Below are 24,661 nucleotides of genomic sequence, written 5' to 3'. Positions count from 1 at the left end.
ACATTAGAATTAACAAGTCAACAACATTAACATTTTGCAATCATTGGGGTGTCCATGAGTCGTACTCGTAACATAGAAAAACAAAAGTTGTCTTTTGTTGATTTTATTGATGATTTGATTAAATCAAACTCACTCTTTCTTCATGTAACAATATCAAGCTCACCCTAATGTATTTCAATATTTATGCACACCTCTTGGGACGGAGAAAACTCGTATTACGGATTACATTTAGGACCAATAAAATAAAATACAATACAAATACTCTGTATTGCACTCCTCAATAAAAGAAAACAATACAAAGCGAAAACAGAAACACAAGCAGAGGTAAACAAACAACAGGCGGCAATGAAAGTATTTAAACGATTTCCAGCTTGCTGGGAATTAATTCCTCAAACCGCTATTTTTGGATCTCATTTGATTGGCCTATCAGCATAATTCCTTTTTCAAAGGCTAGTTGGTCGCCGGCTGATTATACATTGCAGATTCAAGTCTTAATTAAACAGCGCCCGCCATCTCGCCACTCCACGTTTGAACTGCGCTCCCGTGCAGAGTTCATTCCCTGGCTACATAGATAGTTGTTACCACAGAACAAGTAGAATGGCGATGTGAGCAGGGTACGTGTCGCCGCCGGTTTTGAGCAAACGCTCGCATGCTACTCGCCCGCGCTGACCGAAAACGAAGTAAACATGCCTTTTTGCGCCACAATAACCTTCAGATTAAGAAGCCAGACATCAAATCTGTCTAAAGGAGGCGTATCCATTCACCACACACACAAGTTTTTACTACCGTTGCGCGAGTGTTAGTAAATGTGGAGAGGAACGAGCGGCGACACCGGTTCCGATACTAACTGCGCGCGATAGCCATTCTAACCTCTTTAATAATGTTCTGTGGTTGTTACGTAGTCTAATTCTTTCTTACATTGAATGAAGTCTTTAAATTAGAATAACTTTTCAGAACTTTTACGCATTCTGATATTTGAAGTTATCGTCCGCTTAACCTAAGCGGTAAGTTTGGATTACCTATGGAATTTTTATGCCAGCTTCTCTTTATTTTCTGTTAAGAAGAGAAGTAGGTATTATATGTATTTAAAGAATCAAAAATCCAACAGAGTAACAAATTACCGATAAAGATTTTTTTTAGAATTACTATTTTAGAATGAGTGATAACAGATAGTGTCAGATTTTAGATGGTAGCTTTCAAATATAGCATACACCAGAAAATTTGGGACGGTTACCGCCGTCGCCGGGTGGTCTATTATAGTGGTCAGGACACTCAGGACGTTAACCGCGTAAGCTGAAGACGCGGGTTCGATCCCCGCCTCGGCCACCGTCCCACCAGTGGACTTTGGTCACTTTTTCTTTGATATTTCAGTTTATAGTTGTTAACAGACTTCAAAATTCTAAAAGGTGGTTCTCAATTCGGTTGTGTTTTTTAGGGTTTCGTAGTCAACTCAAGCAAACAAAAAAGTCAAAACAGTTTCATTGGCTGAATAAGTAATGCCGTTGACTATTGGCAGTTTATGAACGAAAAAGTAAAAAAAAGAAATAGGCAAACCCGATTATTTTCATACCTTCATTAAAATTACTTGCATTTTAGAATTACTGCAGTTTCCTAAAATGTGTGTTTATTTCATAAATATCGCAATTTAATGTTTTTCGTTATGGATTAATAACATATTATGACCAGACATGTAGTCTTCGATTAGAAGTAAATTTTAAGGAAAAAATCATGGCCATACATCTATTACTTTAATTAAGTACTGATTATGCAAATTTGCCTTGTCTTTTTGGTTTCCACGTATTCGATATGAAAAGTAGATTGTTAACTCGGGTGAAAGGCAATAAGCATCATTTTATCCCTTTGTTAACAATTTTCTATACTAATAGCTCCAGTTTAGCCTATTGTGACGGAAGGGTAGGTAACTACGGAATCCTACACTGAGCATGGCCCGACATGCTCTTGGCCGGTTTATTTTTTATAATTTTTGTTACCTCAAAACTCCGTCATTTCTCAACCCGTTTGGATTTTTTTTATCGTTATCGTGTTAACGTGACTCTTCATTCAATACCATTACTGCATTGGACTAAACTAGTTAAATCGAAACTTGCATAATATAACAGCATCGCACTTGCATGACCTCGTTGTCCTTGAAACTACTAATTTATATCGTAACTGTCCGTGGCCGCCCGCCGCAACAGAGGCGTTACCGCTTTTTGAGCAAATGCGGCGTTAGCGTATTCCTGCAAGTTGATTGCGCGCGTCCTTCACACCACAGATACTTCATCGCGAGCGTGAAACAAATTCGGGAAGTGTAGCTCGATACGGAGGCTGCGTAGTGAGCGAGCCCGCGGTGTTCAGCGAGTAAGGCGGGAGCGGGCGGCGCGCGGCGCCAGTGGCGAAAGCGCCGCGCACCGCATCGGACGGAGGCGGTGTCGCATCCGCTTTTAGCCCGCGCGCCCGCGGCCGGCCGTTCGCGCCGCCGCGCGCCGCGCACGTGACCCGCGATGGGATCCACCCCGCCACCGGCGGGGCTGGCACATTCTAAACAACATAAAAGTCGACGAAAGATATCTTTACCATGGTTTCGGCAAAGCTCGGTCAGCGTTCCCCACGCGGCTCTATCGCGACAGCATACCATCGACACTCCGGGGTCCTTTCATGCGCGCCTACTCAAAGGCAACCGCCATCGACAGGTGAAAGCAACGCGATACGTGCACCTTGCCGCCTGCACTCAAACGCCTGCGTCTGCGTCTGCACTTATTTACTTTCGGTGCATTGAAATCATACATTCACTGATCACTGAACGTTTCATGTAGAGCGGTAGCTGTTTAGAAAGCCTAATCTGTTGGCAGCTGTTGCATTAACCATCATTAAATTTGTTGTCTTCATATTTTACTATACATTACAATTTGTTAAACCGCTGTTTGTCCGATTACATTTTGTTGTAACGATATCAATGTAATGATTAATTAAAGCGTACGTACTTTTTGTATTCATCATTATATTCATTATTGTTGTATTTATCTGTTTATTTGTATGAAATCACTGTTCATTTTCATTCAACATTATGCACATCATCTGCTTAATAAATACGTGGCTACGAAAAATTGTGTCTTTATTTTAATAACGTATAATACGATCTAGTAATGTATTTCATTGTAAGTGTAGGTTCTGACTTCGCTTTAGTGAACTGAATGTAGTATTTCTATTGTAATACGAAGACTTTTTCCTATATCATTGGCACAATTATTCGTGTGGGTATATATTTTTCTATCACTTCACTGTCATAAACAACTTTAATTGGTCATTTAAATGTTTTAGGGTGGGTAAATCCACGGTGACTCACGTTACTTTGTAGTCACTATTCCTAACAATCTTGTCGTATATTTGAGATCAAGAGCTTTCTACGTCGAAAACTTGATAATAATATCACAGAGTACATTACTGCGAATCATTTATCGAAGTACTTTTTCTCCATCAAATTATAAAAATTGGAGAAAAGTGGAAAATAACTCCATGACTCACGTTACAAGAAATGGACACGGAGTTTTACGCCTTTTGTGTTTATTGATTTCCCTTTGATTATTGAATGAATTAGTTTTAACAAAATAACAAAACAATGACATAAATATGCAAGCTTCTTTAATAGTTAACCAAATGAAATCAAAGATACACCCTTATTTAAATAAAATATAAAACCTTACGAACTCACGTTACAGCGATTTCGTGAATCACGTTACTTGCGACTACCTAGAATATTTTGATATTTTTTATCATTTCTAGCAAACAAATAGCATATTTTTTACTTATTATTATTAGAATTAGAACTTTTCTGATACGTTATTTAGCTCTACCCAAAGCTTGGCGATTAATTAACATCGAAGATGAGGATGCAATTGAACTATCTAAGGCTCTTGCTTATTCAGCTTTTTTCTTTGATCTATATGTTTTTCAACTCTTTTTCTGTTTTTTTCTCTTTCATCCTTTATAAATTGGTTTTTCTTTTTTTGAGTCATGTTATCTAGCAACTTCTTCTTTTGCCTGATTTTTTTGGCGGCAAGCCTATGTTTTTTCTTATACTCTTCGTACTTTCCGTCGTCTTTCAGCTTCTGTCTTCTTCTTTTTGCCCTTTCTGCCGCTGATAGAGGCATTGGCATTGTAGCTACAATATACATTCAAATATTTAGTTACTCGCTTTACAGTTGCAACAACGCGATTCACTGTGACTCACGTTACAAGTATCTCAAGTCATGTATTTCTATAAAATAACACTTATGCGGAGAAATAAACCGCGAGAATGACACCATCTAAGCCCAATCATACACATAGTTCAATATAAGTTCGTTTGTCCAAAGTTTCAGTACAGTAAATGAAAAATATTGTTTTTTACGTTACTCACGTTACTCAACGACATACAATTTTCATTCACCTCTTACATATTTTTCTTTCGACTTATGATAATTGTAATCAAAGTAACGCGTGAATAATTTAATAGACAACAGATAAATAAAGGTTACTTACCTCTTCTTTGCGTAAAAATCAATTAAAGTCGTAATATTTATAATCACTTATTTTACGTTCGTAGTTGATTCCGCAAGCAGCACTTACAATGTCGGAAATTATGACAACCGTTGACTTATTATTGACTTAAGGTTATAAAATTTGTTCTGCTACCCTCATTTGATTATTCTACATTCAAACACATTCTAAATTCAATAGTTTATTTTTTCGTTGTCATGTCCGAGTTACGCGGAAAGACCCGGGTGACTATGAAGCCTACTAATGCTAGCTTCGTAACATTCACGTTGCATGTGAATACATTTGAGTGAACCTACTGTTGTTCAATATGGCGACACAGCGAATATCCAAATTTCACTCTGGGCGAAAAAACAGAAACTATAAGAGTTAACAAAAAATATTTTGATAATAAAACATTGTTATATGTTAATTTGGAGGTTTAGAAAAAATGTTTTGACTGTAGCTCTCGGGCACCGTTTTGGTAATCATAATGACGAAACGAAATAAGTACCTATGCCAGAGTCCATTGGTCGTACATAAGTACTACTTATTATCTTACTAGCTGATGCTCGCGACTTCCTTCGCGTGGATTTCTAAGCTATTGTGTTCTAAGCCTTAGAACATTAGGCAGCATCCCCTCTTTAACCCCCTTAGGAGTTGAATTTCCAAAAACGTTGCAAGTACTTTTTTTTTTGTAATCGGCTATTATGCCTTTCTAAGAAGTTTCAAAGCATTTGTAATGGATTAAAACTTTCAACCCCTTTTTAACCCTGTTAGGGGATGATTTTTACTAAACGCTGAAATTACTTTTCCTGTCTTTTAATAATATCCCCAAATACAAAGATTCAAGTCCCGCGTTCGAAAATATGTTTGATATCCATACAAACTTTCAACCCCTTTTTCACCACCTTAGGGGATGAAGTTTCAAAAACGCTGAAATTAGTTTTCTTGTAGTTTAATATTATCTTTTTACGAAGTTTCAAATTCCTAGCTCAAAATAAAACTTGAACCCCATACAAACTTTCATCCCCTTTTTAACCCCCTTAGGGGTTGAATTTCTCAAAATCGCTTCTTATCTCTTGTACACTTTATAAATGTAATCTGGTGTGCAAATTTCAACTTTATATCTTTTGTAGTTTCGGCTCTGCGTTGATGAATCAGTCAGTCAGTCAGTCCGGACACTTGCATTTATATATATAGATAAATAATAGATTCTTCAGTATGCAATACGATCTGTTTTAGTGTGTTTTTTATTTATAAATATTCCCGGCTGAACATGAGATTATTTTGTATTTTTAAGTTTTTTTTACTTTAAACTAAAAATACGAATAAAATGACATTTTTGTGTGTTTTTGAGGTGCTTTACAACGTGTAGGTAACTATACAGTGTGTAAGTCAAATACGGGCAATAAATTAAACCAGATATAGAATTTACCCGTCTTATCATTAATTAAGATGTTTTTTAAGTTACACTTAATTATGACCCCGTGATTAATTTTTTCCACATGTACCGAGCAGCAATGTACTGTAAACATTAAGAAACAAGATGATAATGACATTACGAGATACGAGCTTTTCATAGTAACTGCCAACAAGCGTTGACAGTTACTTTAAAAAGCTCGTATCCCGTAACGTGTGTGGTGTATTACATTGCGGGCCGAATTATTTTGTATGGTTATAATTTTCAATGCATTTCTAAGTAAAATCTATCTCAATATACTTTTTAGGTCCTATGCTAACCACCGTTTAAATATTCGCCCGTATTGGATTTACACACTGTATTTTACAATATTTCACAACTAAGTACTTTCATTGGAATTGGCAACTTATTCGACCTGCCATCTGCCTGCATGAACAGCTCTACAAACTTATTAGGTACTTGACGACCTCGCTAAACCTCGGCCGTCTAAAAAAGCTCCGTCCAAGTAGTCTATATGTCACTATTTATGTTACCTATAGCAATTTATTTTAATCGTAAACATGTATGAACTAATTATAACAAAAAAAGCACAGTTACACTCTTCTAGAGATCCTGGTGTATAATATGTATATCATTTGCAAAAGTACTGTACAGTACTGAGTACAGTAGAGGATTGTTATGTGTACAACTTTTATAGCTTCTGTGGAGAAGAGAAAACTAGAAACCTTCCTAGGAGGATTTCAGCATATTTTTTAAACAGACTGCAATAAGACCGCCATTTTATTTAAATAATTAAACTAAGGAAACCTACATTAAATATGACCCGACATGCTCTTGGCCGGTCTTTGTTATATTTAGGACTTAGGTAGGTTTAGTCAAGGTCATAATCGTATGTACGGGTGGATCACTATCTTGTGGTTATTCTGTCCTGTCGCCCAGGGGACAATAGTAGTTACGTTTGATGAAAAACTATTGTGCCTCATTCTAATAACATGTTTGGTAGATGGCCCATTACGGGTTTGTAACTACCGCGGAAATGCATGATAAGGTCATTCAAATTCCATAAAAACACGGTTTAGACTAGTTTAGAGAGTGACAGGAGAACGTAACGTTACTTAACTCAGCGCAACACTAAAGTGTGGGATTACGTTGACTCTGTGTAAAAACTAAAAAGGTGTGCCTCAAACCCCCAATGTAAATGCTGCTGCGACCATACTCCAGAGTTGTGTTTTTGATACCTAAATGTGTCGATCGAGACACGCTCAAAAGTTATAGTCTAATCGCGTTATTCATAAACGAAGTTACAAGCCTCAAATATCTATTAAAGTAAGTAAGGGATAAAATATAAATTAACTAAAAGAGCATTTGAAAGTTTTATGAATAAGGGATTGTTAAAACAAGGGCATAAAGCGATCCACTTTTATCCGAGGCAATTTATTGGTCTGAGCGCAGCGCCGGTTATTTAAATATATGTAATATGTTTTCTGTATGAACATGGCAAAAAAAATGTCACAGTTTAAAGTTGATCAGAATAACCTTGGCTTAACGCTGTGTGTGTGTTTGTACATACGATACCTATTATTTGATACGCAAATGCAAATGGAAGGCGCGCCTCTAACGATCGATCACTTTTTATTAAAATATTGTTTTATTGCTGTCATGAAAGTTCACCCTTGTGTTGTTTGATCTATTCTGGAATCGCTGCCAAGTTGCTGTACCTATACTATAGTAGATTGTGACACAAGGGAGCAAAATGACATATTTACAGCGAGGGCGTACATTAAATTCTGAACGAAGAGAAGGTTTCTATGATAGAGTCCCGAGCGAACCTCAGGTCGGTTCCTTAAAGCTGTGTCAAAATCAAACTTCTAAGTTAACGTAAAAAAATATAATACGGCCGTTTATGCTTATATAATATGGTTTTAAATTCAACTCGATACCTCCACGCGTTCCCGAGAGAAAAGCGTCTCAGACGACGAACGGATGGATGGACGGAAGGACAACAAAGTGATCCCATGAGGGTTCCGTTGTTTCATTTTGAGCTACAGAACTCTAAAAATTGCTGTTGTTACAAAACGAAACAGTCGGAAAAGAACCACTAGTGTTATTTCCTGACCGTTGTAAGGTTCTGTGCTCAACTAGGAACCCTTATCGTTTTACCATGTCCGTCCGCGGTTTAGCTCGGCGATTAGTGACTTTTAGTAAAGTCAGAGGTAAAAGTATTGTTAAATGCGCAGTTATCATTCAGCCTAATATAATGAAAACTTTATGTGCGCTCCTATACGAGTATCCATTATCTACGACTATCTATTGGCTGCAAATCTTATCTTTTATATTGACATATCTGTTTATCTATAAATGTATTGCCCCTATGCATCTACTACTATCGAGCTACCCTATACAATGTATAATCAAGTAAACAGATATTAAGTCAATTTAATACATAATTAGCTTTATTAATAGGCTGTCATCTAATTCATCTTACTTTACTTCTGCAAGTAAAAATGAAAACCGTTTAATTAAGACGGCTTATCGGAAATGAATTGTTATAATCAAATGGTACTTCTTTATACACGGGTTCCATAATAGGCATAATAAGTAGTATAAGTTTTCTTAGTTATTGTAGTTGAGAGAACTCTACACCTTATAAATAAAACAAAATCCCCCGCCGCGTCTGTCTTTTTGTGTGTTTGTACGTTCCCGACAAACTCGAAAACTACTGAACGGAATTTCATTCGGTTTTCACTAGTCGATAGAGTGATTCTTGAGGAAGGTTTTGTGTATAGTTTCTTAACCCGTGCGAAGCGGTCGCCCCGAAGATTTTTGGCAAAAATTTAATTTTTGGTACAAGCTTTTCGCTTATTGTACTTTACTTTCCATAGGCTACTAATACTCGTCGAGACAATTCAAAATTTCTGTAGGTATTTAATTAATGTTAGGTATTTCATTCAGAACCTATCGAGGAGCGATAGTTATTAGAATGGAAATAGTAACCAGCCCAAAGGATTCCGTGATATCAATGATTTTGTAAATGAAGGCGAAATTGACGAACTTTTGTTTTGCTCAGAAAGTCTCTAGCACGGTTAAAATAATAATTAATAGCTTAAAATGTAAATAATTTAATAAAAATAATTTGATTTTTTCCTCAATCAATCATCAATCAATAAAAAAAAGAAATCTGTTCAAAGCTTGTACGGAAATCAAGGGTCAGACTCGCACTTGGCTGGTTTTAATGGTAGTTATAACATTACAAGATTAATAACACATATTAATGTTTTACCTGTATGCGTAACATGTTTGTCATTGTCTGTAGGCTGGACCAGAGATGACATGGGTCGTCGCGGAGCACGTGGCAGGCGGCGCTGGCGAGATATCGGTGACGAAAGGGCAGCAAGTAGAAGTGGTGGAAGGCTGGCCTGCCCGCGCCGAGTGGTGGGTGGTGCGCGTGCCGGGCGAGCCGCCACAGGAGGGCGCGGTGCCGGCACACGTGCTAAAACCACAGCCACAACACCAGCCACAGCAGAAAACCTCGCCATCAAGGCGCCCACTTAGCCAGCCCTGTGAAGAAGTATTAGGTAAGTTATTTCTGAAGCGTGTGCTCTTACAATGCTCTCCTGACAGATTAACTCCATAAATAATAATTCCATAAATTAGATTTACGAATATGATTAAACATGTATGTATATTATATTATGGTATGTATGTCTGACACATAAAGCAGACTACGCGTAGTAACATCGAGTGGTAATTATATTTCGGCCACAATTACTGGTGACATGCTATTAATTTATATATAAATTGAACTGACCTAGAGCTACCGTACGAACGGTGAGACAAGCGAGGAAGTTAGGGTAGATTAGGTTACGTAGATATCTTGCAATCTTAACACTACTACACCAGACTTCCTCGTAATGAAGAATAACTAGTATTCAATTTGTACTTGGCACTTGGGATTTGGTGGGCGATTTTCACATTATAAGGGTTGTGATTTTTTGAAGTCCTTTAGTTGAATTGCGGAAAATCTCTCTGGGGCTGCTTTTCAAAACTTGTAACAGGTAGACCGTTGAAAATGTCAGTGTAAGCATATATTTCAGTTACTACTTTAATTACTTTATTTTGTCGTCTGTGTGTACCTAATACCTATTTCCTTTATTTTACTCGCCGCGTGACCGTGCTTGAACAATGCGTTTTCATGCACGTTTAACAAAATTTATAACGGGATGCCCTTCTGTTAAATTTACGAATTAATTCGTTCATCTTTGTGTACGCACGCCGAGTCCCATTACTCGGTATACTCGAGAAACGTTCAATAACGGTATTGTTACATTAAATGAAGCTAAATTTATTGCTTCGGCGCTATCTTTAGAAGAAGCGTTTTTTTATTTTTTTAAGTCTTAAATTGTAGATTATTGTAGGGTTAAATATGAATGATTAGACTAGATTGATGGAAAGTAAATAAGTGTTTGCAATTCGGACTAAGTAAGGGCTCATTTAGACGGGGCGAGAACTCGTATGCGAGTTTGATTACATTGCGTCGTTTGATCGGTCCGCCGAATTGATGTAACCTCAATGGTCTGCAATGTAACTAAAATCATATACGAGTTCGCGCGCCGTCTAAATCAGCCCTTAATATCAAAAAACATGAAAAAAGAAAAGAACCAGCCAACGTAAATATTTATTAAAATTGACAGGTGAGTTTTACCAGTCTCGAAAAAAGTTCTCCTTGCTTTCTTATCGGGTTAAATATATTTGGTATTCCTATCTAATAACGAAACAAAATCCGTTCAATTTTATTATGATTGAAATATGCGGGTGCTCAATATTATCATAGGAACTATACTGTAACAGAAGCTCAAAAAAAAACGCACACACTCATGTCATGAGGTAGGGTACTCCATTAGTGTGCTTCCAGAGAGCACTTCACGCACACACGTATAACACGTATACAGCGAACTGCAAAATCTCATGGCCACATTATGAATAAATTCATTCACAAAGCGGCCATGTAATTATGCGACTAGGTATACATTCGTGAGCTTCTTACCCCAGCATGTCCAAGTGGAGACGTAGTAAACATCAGATTATGCATTACGTATGTTGCGACGCGGCGTGGCTAGGTCGGCGTCTCGTGAATTACGTGTCCCGCTTCGTTCCCATTATAAACTGTTCTAAAGACTAGTTCATATTAATACGGTCGTACCTAAAGTGTCATTCAATAGAACTTCCCAACTATGTAAACAAACCGCCATATTAAAATTGACACTGAATGTCAATTTACTAGTAACTTTTGTTTACATAGTTTGCAAGTTCTATTGAATGACATTTTAGTTGCTACTCTAACTCATAGACCCGGCTGCCCGTTTTGCCTATGCGATATATCTTTATTCCCTTGATTCGTTTGAAAGAACTACTGAACAAAGGATTAGGCTCGCTATATCGTAATCCCGTAAGGCAGCGGTCGGCAACCTTTTAGCAGCCAAGGGCCACATAGTATAGAAGTTGAACTGAAGTTGACGCGGGCCGCACTTTGTTAATATTTATGACTAGACTAGACATTGTCGTTTGTCAATATTACATATAAAATAGCCAGGGAGGCTTGCGGGCCGCAAGTGACAGGTTCACGGGCCGCATGTGGCCCGCGGGCCGCGGGTTGCCGACCGCTGCCGTAAGGGATTCGTATCGGAGGTGCAAGCACGTACTGCTCGCCCTTTAAAGTCGAGAAATTGGGACAAGTTCCGCCGTGGCGGGGTGGACTAGGGGTTAATGGCGTTAGCCACGTTGGCTAAGGACGCCGGGTTCGAATTTCGAATCCGGCCTTCACCATAATGCATATGACATCTTTTTCAGTTCATAACTTATGTACCTATAGATAGTAGTGTCTGACTACTTCAAAAACTCAAATCAAAATATTTTATAAAAATAATTTGATGTGCCCCCAAAAAGTTACAAATATTACAAATAGAGTCAGACCGAGAAAGGTCTGCAGCGATTTTGATAGCCCACGCAGTGCAAGTGTCATTTTAAACGTCAAACTTCTATGAATTGATGACGTGTAAATAACACTTGCACTGCGTGGGCTATCAAAATCGCTGCAGACTTTTCTTGGTCTAACTCTAATAGTTTTTGCTCTAATTTACTTTTTAAGTCATAACATGAACGAATGTTACGTAGTCGTTGAGCATGTGCATGTAGCCTTAGTGAGGTGCGCGTTACGCGCTAGGCCTCTATCACGACGATAATGGGCGTGCTATTGGTGTGACCGGGCCTCGCGCTCGCCGCGTGCGGTTTAGTCGGGCGGGCGGTCGAGACGCGCGCGCCCGCCCGCGGCTCGCTCCCGCTCCCGCTGTCGCGTTGCCCGCCTCTCGGCCTGACGCCGCACGCTGCACGCACCCCCCCGTGCAACAGTCTGCAACGCAGGCACGCCTCCCGGACCGCCCGGAAGCTGCTGAGACCTCGCGGATGCGTTCATTGCGACCTAACTTCCGGTGCGGACGCCTGCAATCCGTTTGCACGCCCGCTGTTTCATGCGATTACCGTTTGGACGTTAATGACATTATTTTTAAAGACTATAATCAGAAAAAGTTGATGTAAAATAACGTTAATAAATACAAATTAATTAGGACTATTCTGTGAATTATAAAATTATGGCCACATGCTCGGATTCCGGTCATGGCAGTGACACTGATGGTGGTGATTCCTCTACTCCTTCCTCTAGTAATTGCAATAGTATAAAGACCATGTCCCTTCGAAGTGCTTATCACAAGATGTCAAGATATTTGTCCCACTCCACTGGAAATGGTACCTCTGGTGAGTATAATTGAAATTTGTACATAAAGCCGCGGTATTATTAAAAAAGAGTTAAACTGAAGTTATGTCACTTATTTGCTTTACGCCTGGTTTTATGAATTTTAATCCTCGTAATATTTAAGAGCATGGGTTTTAATAATATAGGTATACCTATATTAGATCATAATATTCATAATCTTAAACTGTTTGGCATTAAAATGTCTAAAATTAAACAAACAATATATGTACACGAGGTACAGAATCTAACCAAAGTTAATTAAGTTTATTGATGTTTATTTTATATTGATTGTTAAACAACTTTGAACCACAGTACCTAATTAATTGTGACTGAAATAGCCCAATTTTTCCCACGCTTTGTGGTTGTGCATTTACTGTGTGTTACCGCCAACGTCAGTGTTAAATAATGGTCCGGCAAATTGACCATCGAGGGCTACATGCATGAAAATTGTTTTTTTTATGTTCAATGAAAACGTTCAAAAACACAAACACAATCCAAAAACAGTTTTGTAAGATATTCGAGTTTAAATCGTAAAAATAATAAAAAAATATTGCCCTAATGTATATAAAACGCTTATTTATTCGATTTCTTGTGATATAACGAGAAAGTAAAATATGACAACTATATGCTTTACTTACAGAATTTTATACAACATAAATAACGAAAAACGATTTTTTTAGGATTCCATTTCATACATTCTGGCGCAGTGTGTGTTGTGACGTTACAAAGCGCGCGCTTTTTGTATGGGACATTTAATTTTGCAAATTGTAAATATGGGGTACAGTCAATGAATTTAATTTCCTACCCATTTTGTACTATGTCACAGTGATAATAGTATGAGGTCTCGTCTCTACCGACTTTCATCGGGAAGTAATAGAGTCGATTGACATTTCCCAAAAAAATCATGCATGTTACTTTTAGGCCCACTTGCACCATCCCACTAACCCGGGGTTAAGTGGGTAAACCGATAACCCAGTGTCAAATTGTACTGGTAACCATGGTAACTCCAGGTTTAGTGGACCCCGGGTTAGTGGAATGATGCAAGTGGGCCTTATAGTGCTATTGTATCACTCCATACCTACAGTCAAATTGAGTTTAATTGTTAAGTATAGTGAGTATGTCCAAGCAAAATCTATATCTATACATATTATAAAAGAAAGTCCCTCGCCGCGTCTGTCTGTTTGTATGTTCGCGATAAACTCATAAACTACTGAACGGATTTTCATGCCGTTTTCACCTTATAAGGTTTGGGTGTATAATTTGTTAAGGGTAACACGGGCGAAGATGGGGCGGGTCGCTTGTAAAAATATAAAAAACAAAATACAAATATCTATATGTGCATGGCCTATGATTTTTGAGCTGCCGTGAAACCTGAATCTCTTTTTTGTTTTATTTAAATGTACAAAAATTTAAAATTCAAAAACATGACATCGCTCACGCTTACGCTCAGTGAGTATGAGAGAAAAACACGAACTTACGGGGCCTTAAGAACAAATATGGAGTGTTCTTTATACCGTGCAGGTATATCTACAATGGGCTGAAGCGAATAAATGGGGTTGGTCTCGGGCTGTCTAAAACACAAAATGACTAGTGTAATATTTTGCCTGTATCCCTTTTAGTCTACATCGCAAACGGTCTAGAACACAAAATGACTACAATTATTTAGACCTTTATTTACCTACATTTCGTCGGTTTATCATACTATCCGCATACCAAGTTTCATCTAAATCGGTTCAGCGGTTATTGATTTCCCATACAAACTTCCACCCCCCTTTTCACCCCCTTTAGGGGTGAGTTCTGGGATAAAAAGTATCCTATGTCCTTTCCCGAAACTCAAAGTGTCTCTATGCCAAAAATTTCAACTAAATTTGAGGAGGTAACAGACACACTTTCGCATTTATATTATTAGTATAGATTTTAGAAAAATATATGATTAGGATGGGTGACTGCTATATAGTTATTGGCCACTCCATGGTGCTTGGCCACCTTTAACAATAAGACTTCTATTGCTTTGTTTCTTTTTGATTTTTACTATGGAGGGGTCAGTAACTATAACAGTTACCCTACCTAATCATATATTTTACATAGATAGTACATTAATAGTATCCTATTCTTTTCTCTATTCATCAAACACTTATATAATTTATAAACATCCATTTTATTAACTCTTCCTGTACCTGACCTGAAAACACCAACAATCAATTCGTTATGACTCAATATAATACTATAACTGTAACTTATGATATGAGTATTAAGAAAACTGGATCATGCGGTAGTTCTATTTAAAAATCACGAGTAACACAAAACAGATATACGTAGACAACGTAGTCCGTAACTACGGCTCTATTCATGTAAGTACCTAACAGTGGCGGCGCGTCAAACATATCCATAGGCAAGCCGGGGGCTAATTTGGCTTACATATTTCCTTTACAACTCTGCTCAAACGTCCAAAAACAGGCAAGCCGGTGCGAATCGGCTTTTATGGACGCGCCGCCACTGGTACCTAAACACGTATTAATTCAATCCACTTTTCTCCACTAATAAGTAAGTAACTAAATAAGTAGGTGTTGAATGTTTAATTTCCTCAATTTTAACTGTACAATCTTGTGTCGTCCTTTGAATATGCACATGTAAGGTCCGCCACACGACGTCTATGTTTTTAACCGACTTCAAAGGGTATCCTTTGAAACCAAAAAAGAATTTTCCAAATCGGTTCAGGCGTCTTTGAGTAATCGGTGAACAACATCCATAAAAAAAGATTCCGACTCCGACGACTTGAGAATCTCTTCCCAGTTGGTCCCATTTAAATTTTTTCGAAATAGGTTAAGCGGTTTTTGGAAATACAGCAAAAATCTTAAAAATTGTATTTATAGTATACTCCGAAACCTCGCTGTCTCATTGAAACAGTTCGTTTAGTTGGCATATACATATATAAACACAATACATCTACTTTCCACTAAAAATTTAAAAACAAATTGATGGTTTGCCAACGAGCAATGAAGCGCAGCGTTCTTAGTGTCACAAGAACGGATCGCATCTGAAACACTACATTGCGCTCCAAAACACGCATTACACGCATAGCTGACGTGGGGTAGAAGACCGCCAGGCCAGGCTGAAGTGGGACGGGGTGGGTCCACCACGAAGATGCCGCAAAAGAAGCGCGGGCGTGGCAGGCCTAGACGGAGATGGCGGGATGAGTTAGCGCCACTTGCCATCCCACTAACCGGGGGTTACCCGTTAAACCGTTAACCCAGTGACAAATTGTACTGAATGCCATGGCAACTCCAGGTTTGACCGGCTAACCCCGAGTTGGTGTCCGTGATGGTGTAAAAAAAGGCTCTCTTGATTGTTCAAAAACTGATAAGAAAGTTTTTTTCACATGCTAGGCAAAGCAATCAAATGCAAATTTTGAGTTGTATGCAAACATAGGAAGTTTGCTGGTAAATAGAATTTACTTTTAAATGATGATTTTGAATGATAAATATTTAATAACATTCTTTTTGAATCAATTTGCTTTGATTTTGTTTGATATGTTACAGTTAATCCTTTCCTTGTGTTGGTGAGGTGAAAAATGTTGTGTTTCACTCGGTGGCAAAATTTGTTTAACCCTCGTGCCTTAAAACGCTCGCAACGCTCAATATTCCATTTTTCGAACCATTCGCTACGCTCGTGGCTCAATCTTTCGTTTGATCAAGTATCAATATGGATGGAGGATGAAATGCGCCAGAACCTCGAAAGCTGTTCATGTACCTATTAATGTATGACACAAAGAATGCATCAGATCAGAAGTGGCTGTAAATATTTTTACGAGTTAATTTTTATTTTTGTTATGGTCTAGAATAAAGTGAAGAAGTATCCGGAATTATGTAGATTACACTATAATCTATAATCTTAACAACAGACTTGTGTTTAGATAATTTTGAACACGTCGCCCGCTTAGCTACTTTACTTCCTAGTTGTTGAGTGCACCATATTGTGTAGTAGTTCGGCAGCGCGGTGCTACGTCTTATCATTCCGTATTCACAATTTGATTTGCGTGTAGTTTATTCTCTTGTTGTAACTGTCCAAAGTAGCGTGCGTGCGCGACTGCTTCCATATATGAAATTGAATGGTGCTGGCACGGGTCTTGCACAATAATGTCGACCAGTGGACTCGCTGACCGCGAGTGCGCAGCCTAGTGTTGCTGCTGCCACAACATTTGTGTCCGCTTTTTGTTTTTGGTGTATAAGTGATTTATATTCGTTTTCGGCCATCATAAATGACTAAGAACAAGGGTAAGATTTGATGTTTCGTGCAAATGAAAGTATCTTAACCTGCTATTTAATCGTCAAAATAATGGATGCTCGGACGAAGTGTGCAGGTACTAGTAGTAAATATAACACGGTGGCGACCCCGAATATACGTTTAAAATAAATTCATTTAGAAGAGTGTGTGTGTTATTTGTGTCTTAATGACAAAAAAAATCCTATTTCATAAAAGTACCTATATGTGACAATTTGCCAAATGTCATGCGGTGCAAGTAGTCTAAGAAGGGGTTTAATGGTCGGTAGGTATATGTCGTATGTTTTTAAAACACCTATACACGAAAATAATATGGATAGTTATGTACATCGTTCCTTTCAAACCGCGATAACTCAAAATGTTGTCACAGTCACATGTTCTTTACGTGTATCCTTCATATATGCTCTGAGCTCTCGAGGGTAGCACAATTCTTTGATGGGCGCACTTTCATATCTTATCATATTTTTATGTTAGGTCATTCATTAGGTACAGGCATGCGCATTTTTGGAACCTGATGATCCATACACCTGATCAATAGCGATATTTTAGCTACTAGTTATAGTTATAATGTGCATAAACATAGACCCGTTTTCATTGATCTTGAATCTATTTTTCTAATATTTCTCTCGATTTTATTTCTTAATTTTCAAACTAAAAGTTTGAATTTTTCAGAACTTTTAGTACTAATTCGATGGTATCATCTCAATTAGATAATCTAAGACTGCGCTCTAAATAAAATCAACTGTAGTAACGTTATGAATGACTTCCTCTGTTCGTAGTTGCATCATGTAGCACGACATTGTACATAATTAGAAAGGTACGATTGACTCACAAACCATGTTTATTTTCAATATGAATGAACATCAGGTGTAGTTACGTTTATAGTAGTTTCAAGTGTAAAAATATGGGTGCACACATCATACTCAAAAATATGTAGCTCTTGTGTCAGCGAGCGAATTATGAACTATATGGGACTCAAAAATATGAGTAAGTTATATGCACCCATATTTTTACACTTGACTGTACATTGTGCAACGATGGTAAGCGAGATTTTGTAAACGAGGTCTATAATTCCCTAACAGCCGCAGGCTTGCGATCACACTTGCGAAGAGTAAACAAAATTTTAAGCGAAATAATTATTAAATACGGTGACATTTCAATATTGGTACCTCCCTTTTTCGATATTGGTACCTCCCGGTTCCAAAAAAAGACAAATTATATATGTATTAACACCTAAATAATTATGACCCAACTGTGGGAGCAACAGGCGCAAGGCGTAATTGCCAGTTGCCTGAATTTTCAACACTTGTCATTTAAAACTTTGTCATTTTTGTCGTCCACCGATTGGTTAATTGAAATAACGCAAAAAAGTGTACATCAGGCGCACGGTTCATTTAACAGTGTGCGGCACCGCCGTGCTGTACCGCTATCGCCGCGCCGCCAGCGTTGCGTCGCGATTTGTAGCCACGCAGGTTTATTTTAGACGTGTATTATTTTAATCCAACCCGAAGTGTGTCATTTATTTGTATATATCACTGACAGTTTATTGTGATTTCGTTGTTTGTAAAACAAACAATATTTAGTAAACGAGAAAATTTTACTTGCCTACTTATAAAACTATAATATTAAACCTGACAATTTTAAAAACTACGTGCGTGTTGATAGGCTCCTAAGTCCCCCATTGTCATGTCATAACCTTATTCATAAACCTATAAGTATGAAAATCGCCAATAAACCTTACCCGGCTTACCCGATTAAATAACGTAGCCATGGTATAATGGTAATAAAAGTTCACTAGACGAAATATGTAGTTATTTTTAACTAGGAATCAAAGTTGTTGTTTACACGTCGTGCTAATATTGAGACCCGATACAGAGATAATGCAAATAGTGTAATTTTGGCGCGAAGGGTGAACCAACTTACTAATATGTATACTAATAATACTAATTGGGCGACGGACTACAGGAAAACTAATGTTTGAAGTCAATGGGAAAACAACAAATTATCCTATGACATATGTAATGTATATTTAATTGATATACTTAATCATTATACTTTACGCAAAACATTTTCTTTTGATTGTTAAGTAGTGGATATGTCATCTTGCAACAGTTCTGCTTTTCGTTTTAAGGTAGGTACAGAATCTAAAAATGATAAAAAATATATAAATCTGTCTGTAGTACATGATAGATCAAGTAGGGTCACGGATCTATTCTATTCGCTTGAAGCGTGACGTAAACGAATCGGAATTCAACCTTAACATTGCTGCAGATAAACGTAGTGGACGCACTGATTTAAATATAACTTTGCTTATGAGTAGATCGACCAGTGACGATGGCACGTGCGGAGTGCGATCTGCCGACCGCTGTCGCCATCTTCGTATATATGTATTATGTTCCCTAAGGGATGTCTGTTATAGGTACTTCCCATGGACAAAAACGTATTCGTAAACGTATTCCGTAAAAAGGAATATGTTATCTGGTGCGGCATTGGTTGGTTTGGTTGTGGTACAATACCTACACCGCGTCTACTCGAATCTCAAATCTTTTTAATTCTGAATTTTTTACAATTACCTCCTTTACATGGACCTACTTATCTGTACCTACTTAAATACTTAATATAAGATTTATAAGCCAAGACTGACAGATGGTCGTTAACTATCACTTTTTAATCGCCATGTGAAATGACAATTGGGCCGACCGCCAACCGGTCTTGCTCGTTTCATACAATATGTTGTCGATCATAATATGCATGCTAGCTGATGGGTATACAGGGTGGGCGCGAATACCCCCAAGGACATTAAACACATATTCCAAGTAACAAACAATTTTGCTATTTTATTCGTGTAGAACCTGTTTGTAATAGGTCGTGTTTAACTAGAGAACAAATCAAAATATTTTACTTTTGATTTGTGTTTTTAAGTTGTCACACTCACACCGTGCAACACTACTATGTACATAAATACATATGTAAAGATAAAGTAAACCTACGTATAAAGTGGCTATCTACTTTTACATCTGGGTGTACCTAACCAGCTTGTCAAACGCCGACAGACTTGCGGGATAAAGCTAGTATTGTAATATGCAAAACAGGATGCTAACACATGTTGGTTTGGTTTCTTCGACTGATCATGTAGCTTTCTGAGGGAACCACCGACACACGTTTGGAACATATTTGAACCTGAATTTGATCATAAAGGTAAAATAATCATTATTTAAGCACAAGCATCACTCAAATCGAACCTTCACATCAAAAATGTCACAAACAATTTCCCTCCATCATTATTTTTTTAAAGTTAAAGGCACAAACTTATTCTGCCATTCAGTTCCATTCAATATTCGTTCATTCAATATAATTGTGCAATACAAAATAATAATTGTCCAATATAAGCTGTATGAACTTTGTTTGGACTAGTTAGAAGGTGAAAATATCAAAAGTCCCCGGCCGTAGCCCTTGAGCCGGAGGGAGAGGGGGGTTTGAAGGTCCCATTTTTCGGTTTTTCTCTTATATCTTGGAAGCTTTGCGTCTAAGCGACATGAATACCAAATCCAAAATATCCAAAATAAATAAAAATATGTAATACCTTACCTAAATAATAGCGTATATGCGTTAAGTAAGTGGTTTTAGTATTGCCATATTGTTTTAATATAGTCAACCAATAATGTTATAAAAAGTATAAAATAATCTAAATAGTGCAAATATATCTAAATAGTTAATTTAAGCCAAGTGTTTTTGCATTTGGTGTTTGAAATTCTAACCATCGTTTTAATATTGGTTCGCGTTTTAATTACATTGTATAACATATCCTCTGTTGACTTCGATTGAATACTAAAATGTTTTGTTATTTTTAGCTTTGGTAAAATAAATTTAATTAAGTTTTTAACTAAGTTCAACCGGGCGGGCATCAATCAATACCCGACCGCATCTGAGGCCGCCGCCGCCCGATAACCGAGCCGATCTTACGGAACACTGATTTTGGTAAACTCTTCAGCTCAGCGCTGCCACCATCATCCACTTTATACCTGCACACATGACCAACACATTCAAAGTCATTTTAATAATACTATTGGACTGTGTCAGATGTTCTGATCCGTTGATTCTATAGTAATACGCTAATTATTCGCCGCACAGAGACCCAGATTATTCAATTACGACTGTCAGTCTTTATTATGTCCAGTCTTCACATTAAACCAAGCTAAAAGTGCTCACTTTAACATACCTACAGTTAAAAGGGAACCGATTATTGATACCTATAGTGTTAAACTAAACATCCGGCCCTTTTTGAAAAATTTAAAGTGTTTCCATCATACTTGATCGATTAAGATCTTATTTCATTTCATGCAGGTGTACTGAAAGACACAGGCCTGTATTGTTCCTGCGGAAGTTATGGATTGTGAAAAAGAAGCTATAACAAAAGCTAGCTTTTTTTTTAAATTATGTTACTAATTCATACGAAATAACTGGGTATAAATAATGTAATGAGTATTACTTTTAAAATACTAACGTTTATAATTTAGTTTTTAGGTTTATTATGTTTAAAAATAAATAATTTGATTAATTTAATAGCCAATTAAAATTTATTTTACACAATTGTTTATTGTGGCTGGATACCTGTCAAAACATGACATTATGGCTGACGAATATTTGATGTGCACCGTACTTAAGAATTATTTCGCTTAAATTTTAGTTTTTGCTTCGCAAGTGTGATGAAAAACATTGTGTGTAACTACGGGGGCAAAAATAATGCAAACTCGAGTCTTTAATTCATTCCAGCCTGCGGCTGTCGCGAATTAGCAACCTTGTTTCCAATATTTCACTTACCTCCCTCGTTGCACAATGTATTATTATTACACCAATATATTAAAATAATTGAAAAAAAAAATGTTAACTTTATAGGCATATTTTAATTATTAATAATAAAGTAGACGGTTCTATTGTAGCCTTCCGAGTTGTACACAATGGTTTTAGTGTAGCCACATAAATATGTTTTATAGTAACGAATTTTTTTTTTAAGCCTAAAAAGACATTTGTAACGAAAATAATGTGTCGGAATAAGACGGTGGGCAACACTAGTGGCAGTGGTTGGTTGGTTGGTTGAGCGTCCCCCGCGCTTCTCACGAGCAGTTCTAGTTTACCTCCAGCTCCAGATGTTCCTCTGTTCTTGGTGCTTCCGAGCTTTGCTGTTGCTGTCAGGTATCACTTAGGTATTTAATAGTAGTTTATATAACTGCTACATAATGAATGGCATAAAAACCCGAGTGTGGGTTTATGAAACGAACGATGTGAGTTTCATAATAGAATCGCACGAGCGTTTATGAATAACGCCATTAGTGTTCACTTGCACGACAATACGGTGTTTTAACCGTGGTACCACAGCTTTTGTACCACAGGGGGACCACGGGTAATTTTTTTCCCCGTAGACCCACTGCTCCAGTTTTAAGTTATCTTTTTGAATATGAAACTTTCCGTGGGCCCACGGGTCATTCCTCAGATAATTTATTTCCCCATAGACCCACTTCAATTTAAGCGTAAGTAGGTAGGTAGGTACAAGTAGGTAGGTTAGGTTCGTTAGGTAGCTTCAGATGCCCGAAGGGCAAACCGCCCAGAAATAGGAGCCCCGCGAAGCGGGGCTCCGTCTAGTTACGTTGTGAAGCAAATGTTTTTGGAGAAGAAACACTAAATTTGCAATTTGCTTTCGGCAATTTACATAACATTTCACGTTTGTAAAATGACGACGCCGTTTGTAATAATTAAATGTAAGAGAATGTAATAATTTATCCCACCTATATAACCTTCCAAATATGACAACGGTGGTCCACGGGTAAAAGACAGTTCTTTTCAATTATCCGTAGTCCCATTTTGGTGCAGTGAGTCTACGGGGAAAAGAAATTACCCGTGGTCCCCTGTGGTACAAAAGCTGTGGTACCACGGTTAAAACACGGACAATACGAGTATTAATTTTAGATTATCTTTTGCTGGTTTTGGTCTGTATTAGGTACTTAACAATGCACTGAAATGTGCAGGGTACTGTAGTGTGTAATATATAGGCATGTAGTCACAGTTTCCGGTTAGACACTCAAAGCATTCCGGCTATGTAATTAATGCACATCGGCCATGTATGGAATGTGCTTCCGATTAACCATTAGGTACGCTGCACTGTGAATTATTCAGGTGCAATTGCGAGATCCCTAATTAAATTTCATACTTAATATTCGCGCAATATATCATGATTAGTTAAGTTTCTGAGTGCCTAAGATTTCTAAGTATTTGATAACAATACACATTGTAGTGCGTACGGGAGACGTATGCTCCAGTAAGCTTCTGTACTCGTAAAGAAATGCAGATCTCTATATTGTTATCTGCTTTGCTGAGTGTCAGTCGCGTTGTTTATGTTCATTTATATTACTGAAGATTGACATACGTACCTACTTAAATACCCTGGCTTGCTTTAGAATTCGACACTTGTCTAAAACTAGTGTTTCAAAGATTTTATCAGTGATATAGTTATTTATGCACATGTAATCCAGTGCATAAAACAAACTTTCGAAGTAATCGGCTTTCATCTCCAAGCAATTCGCTCACTGAATTTCCATCTTTATTATTGCTTTTATCCTGCCTTTACTTTATCCCCATTGTACAGTCCGGTTGTTCGTACTTTCCTTAGTGACGAAGAGAACGTAACTTGTACATCTAGATATAGGATGCGAATGCCAATTGAAACAGTGAAAATGCTACAAACAAATTAAAATTAAAAATTACTCGTATATCTGTGATCGTCACAAATATACTTATATGCAACCGATTTTACTTATGTGTGTTATCTTATACCTTTAAACGAGCAATTCTTGTATATTTATTTATATGTATATATATTTCAGGGATCTCGGAAACGGCTCTAACGGTTCGATGAAATTTGCTATATGACGGTTTTCGGGGGCAAAAAAACGATCTCGCTTGGTCTTATCTCTAGGAAAACGCGCATTTTTGAGTTTTTATATGTTTTCCGAGCTTTGCTCGGGCTCCCAGATATTTAATAATTATAACCCCAACTATCAGTCATGTTAAAGAGTAATCGTACACAACACACTATGGTGTGTTAAGGTATGCCTTTACCTACTTAAAATGATATTGTTTGTTCACAGAGGCATCCAACTCGGACCCAGGTGGTAGTGTAACCGCTGCTAGTCCTGGAAAGCAGAGAAGAGGTTTTAGCGGGTGAGACTATCGTCTATTTTCTCCATATTGCATGCGAATATAACATTTCACAATACGTTCTCCTCTTAGAGAGTACTGTGACTTAGGTATACATTCTCAACGCAAATGAACAATTTTGGGCTGATCTTCGACCACTGCTTATTTTAGGAACCCTAGGTTTCCGACGTGTGTTGTACTAGTAGAATTGAACGAAGAGAAGTCTGCAACGATTTTGATAGCACACGCAGTGCAAGTGTTATTTTAAACGTCAAATTTCTGTGAAATTATGGCGTATCTATGACACTTGCACTGCGTGTGCTATCAAACTCGTTGCAGACTTCTCTGTGGTCTAACTCATCTAATATAGCATGATGATTAAGTATAGCATACACATATACCTCTCGGTAGCGGTCCAAACTTAAATTTTAGGTTATGCATTATAT

At 37.6% G+C, this 24,661-nt stretch overlaps 1 protein-coding gene across 5 annotated transcripts in view; it reads left to right on the top strand.

The window, feature by feature from the left end:
• The window catches only part of LOC134661157 (kalirin), a 103,358-nt gene that overhangs the window by 50,791 nt on the left and 27,906 nt on the right, over positions 1–24,661 (top strand). For all 5 annotated transcript variants that reach the window (XR_010097935.1, XM_063517106.1, XM_063517107.1 and 2 more), the window contains exons 28-29: positions 9,252–9,513; positions 24,167–24,239. Coding sequence is in view for 4 of the 5 variants with exons in the window: in XM_063517106.1 (XP_063373176.1) it covers positions 9,252–9,513; positions 24,167–24,239 (335 nt within the window). In the remaining variant the exon portion in view is untranslated. The remainder of the gene's footprint in view (positions 1–9,251; positions 9,514–24,166; positions 24,240–24,661) is intronic.

Source organism: Cydia amplana, chromosome Z, assembly GCF_948474715.1.
Source record: "Cydia amplana chromosome Z, ilCydAmpl1.1, whole genome shotgun sequence".
Classification (NCBI taxonomy): domain Eukaryota; kingdom Metazoa; phylum Arthropoda; class Insecta; order Lepidoptera; family Tortricidae; genus Cydia; species Cydia amplana.
The sequence above is the reverse complement of the archived record's forward strand: the minus strand, read 5'-3'. Positions and strand labels throughout refer to the sequence as shown.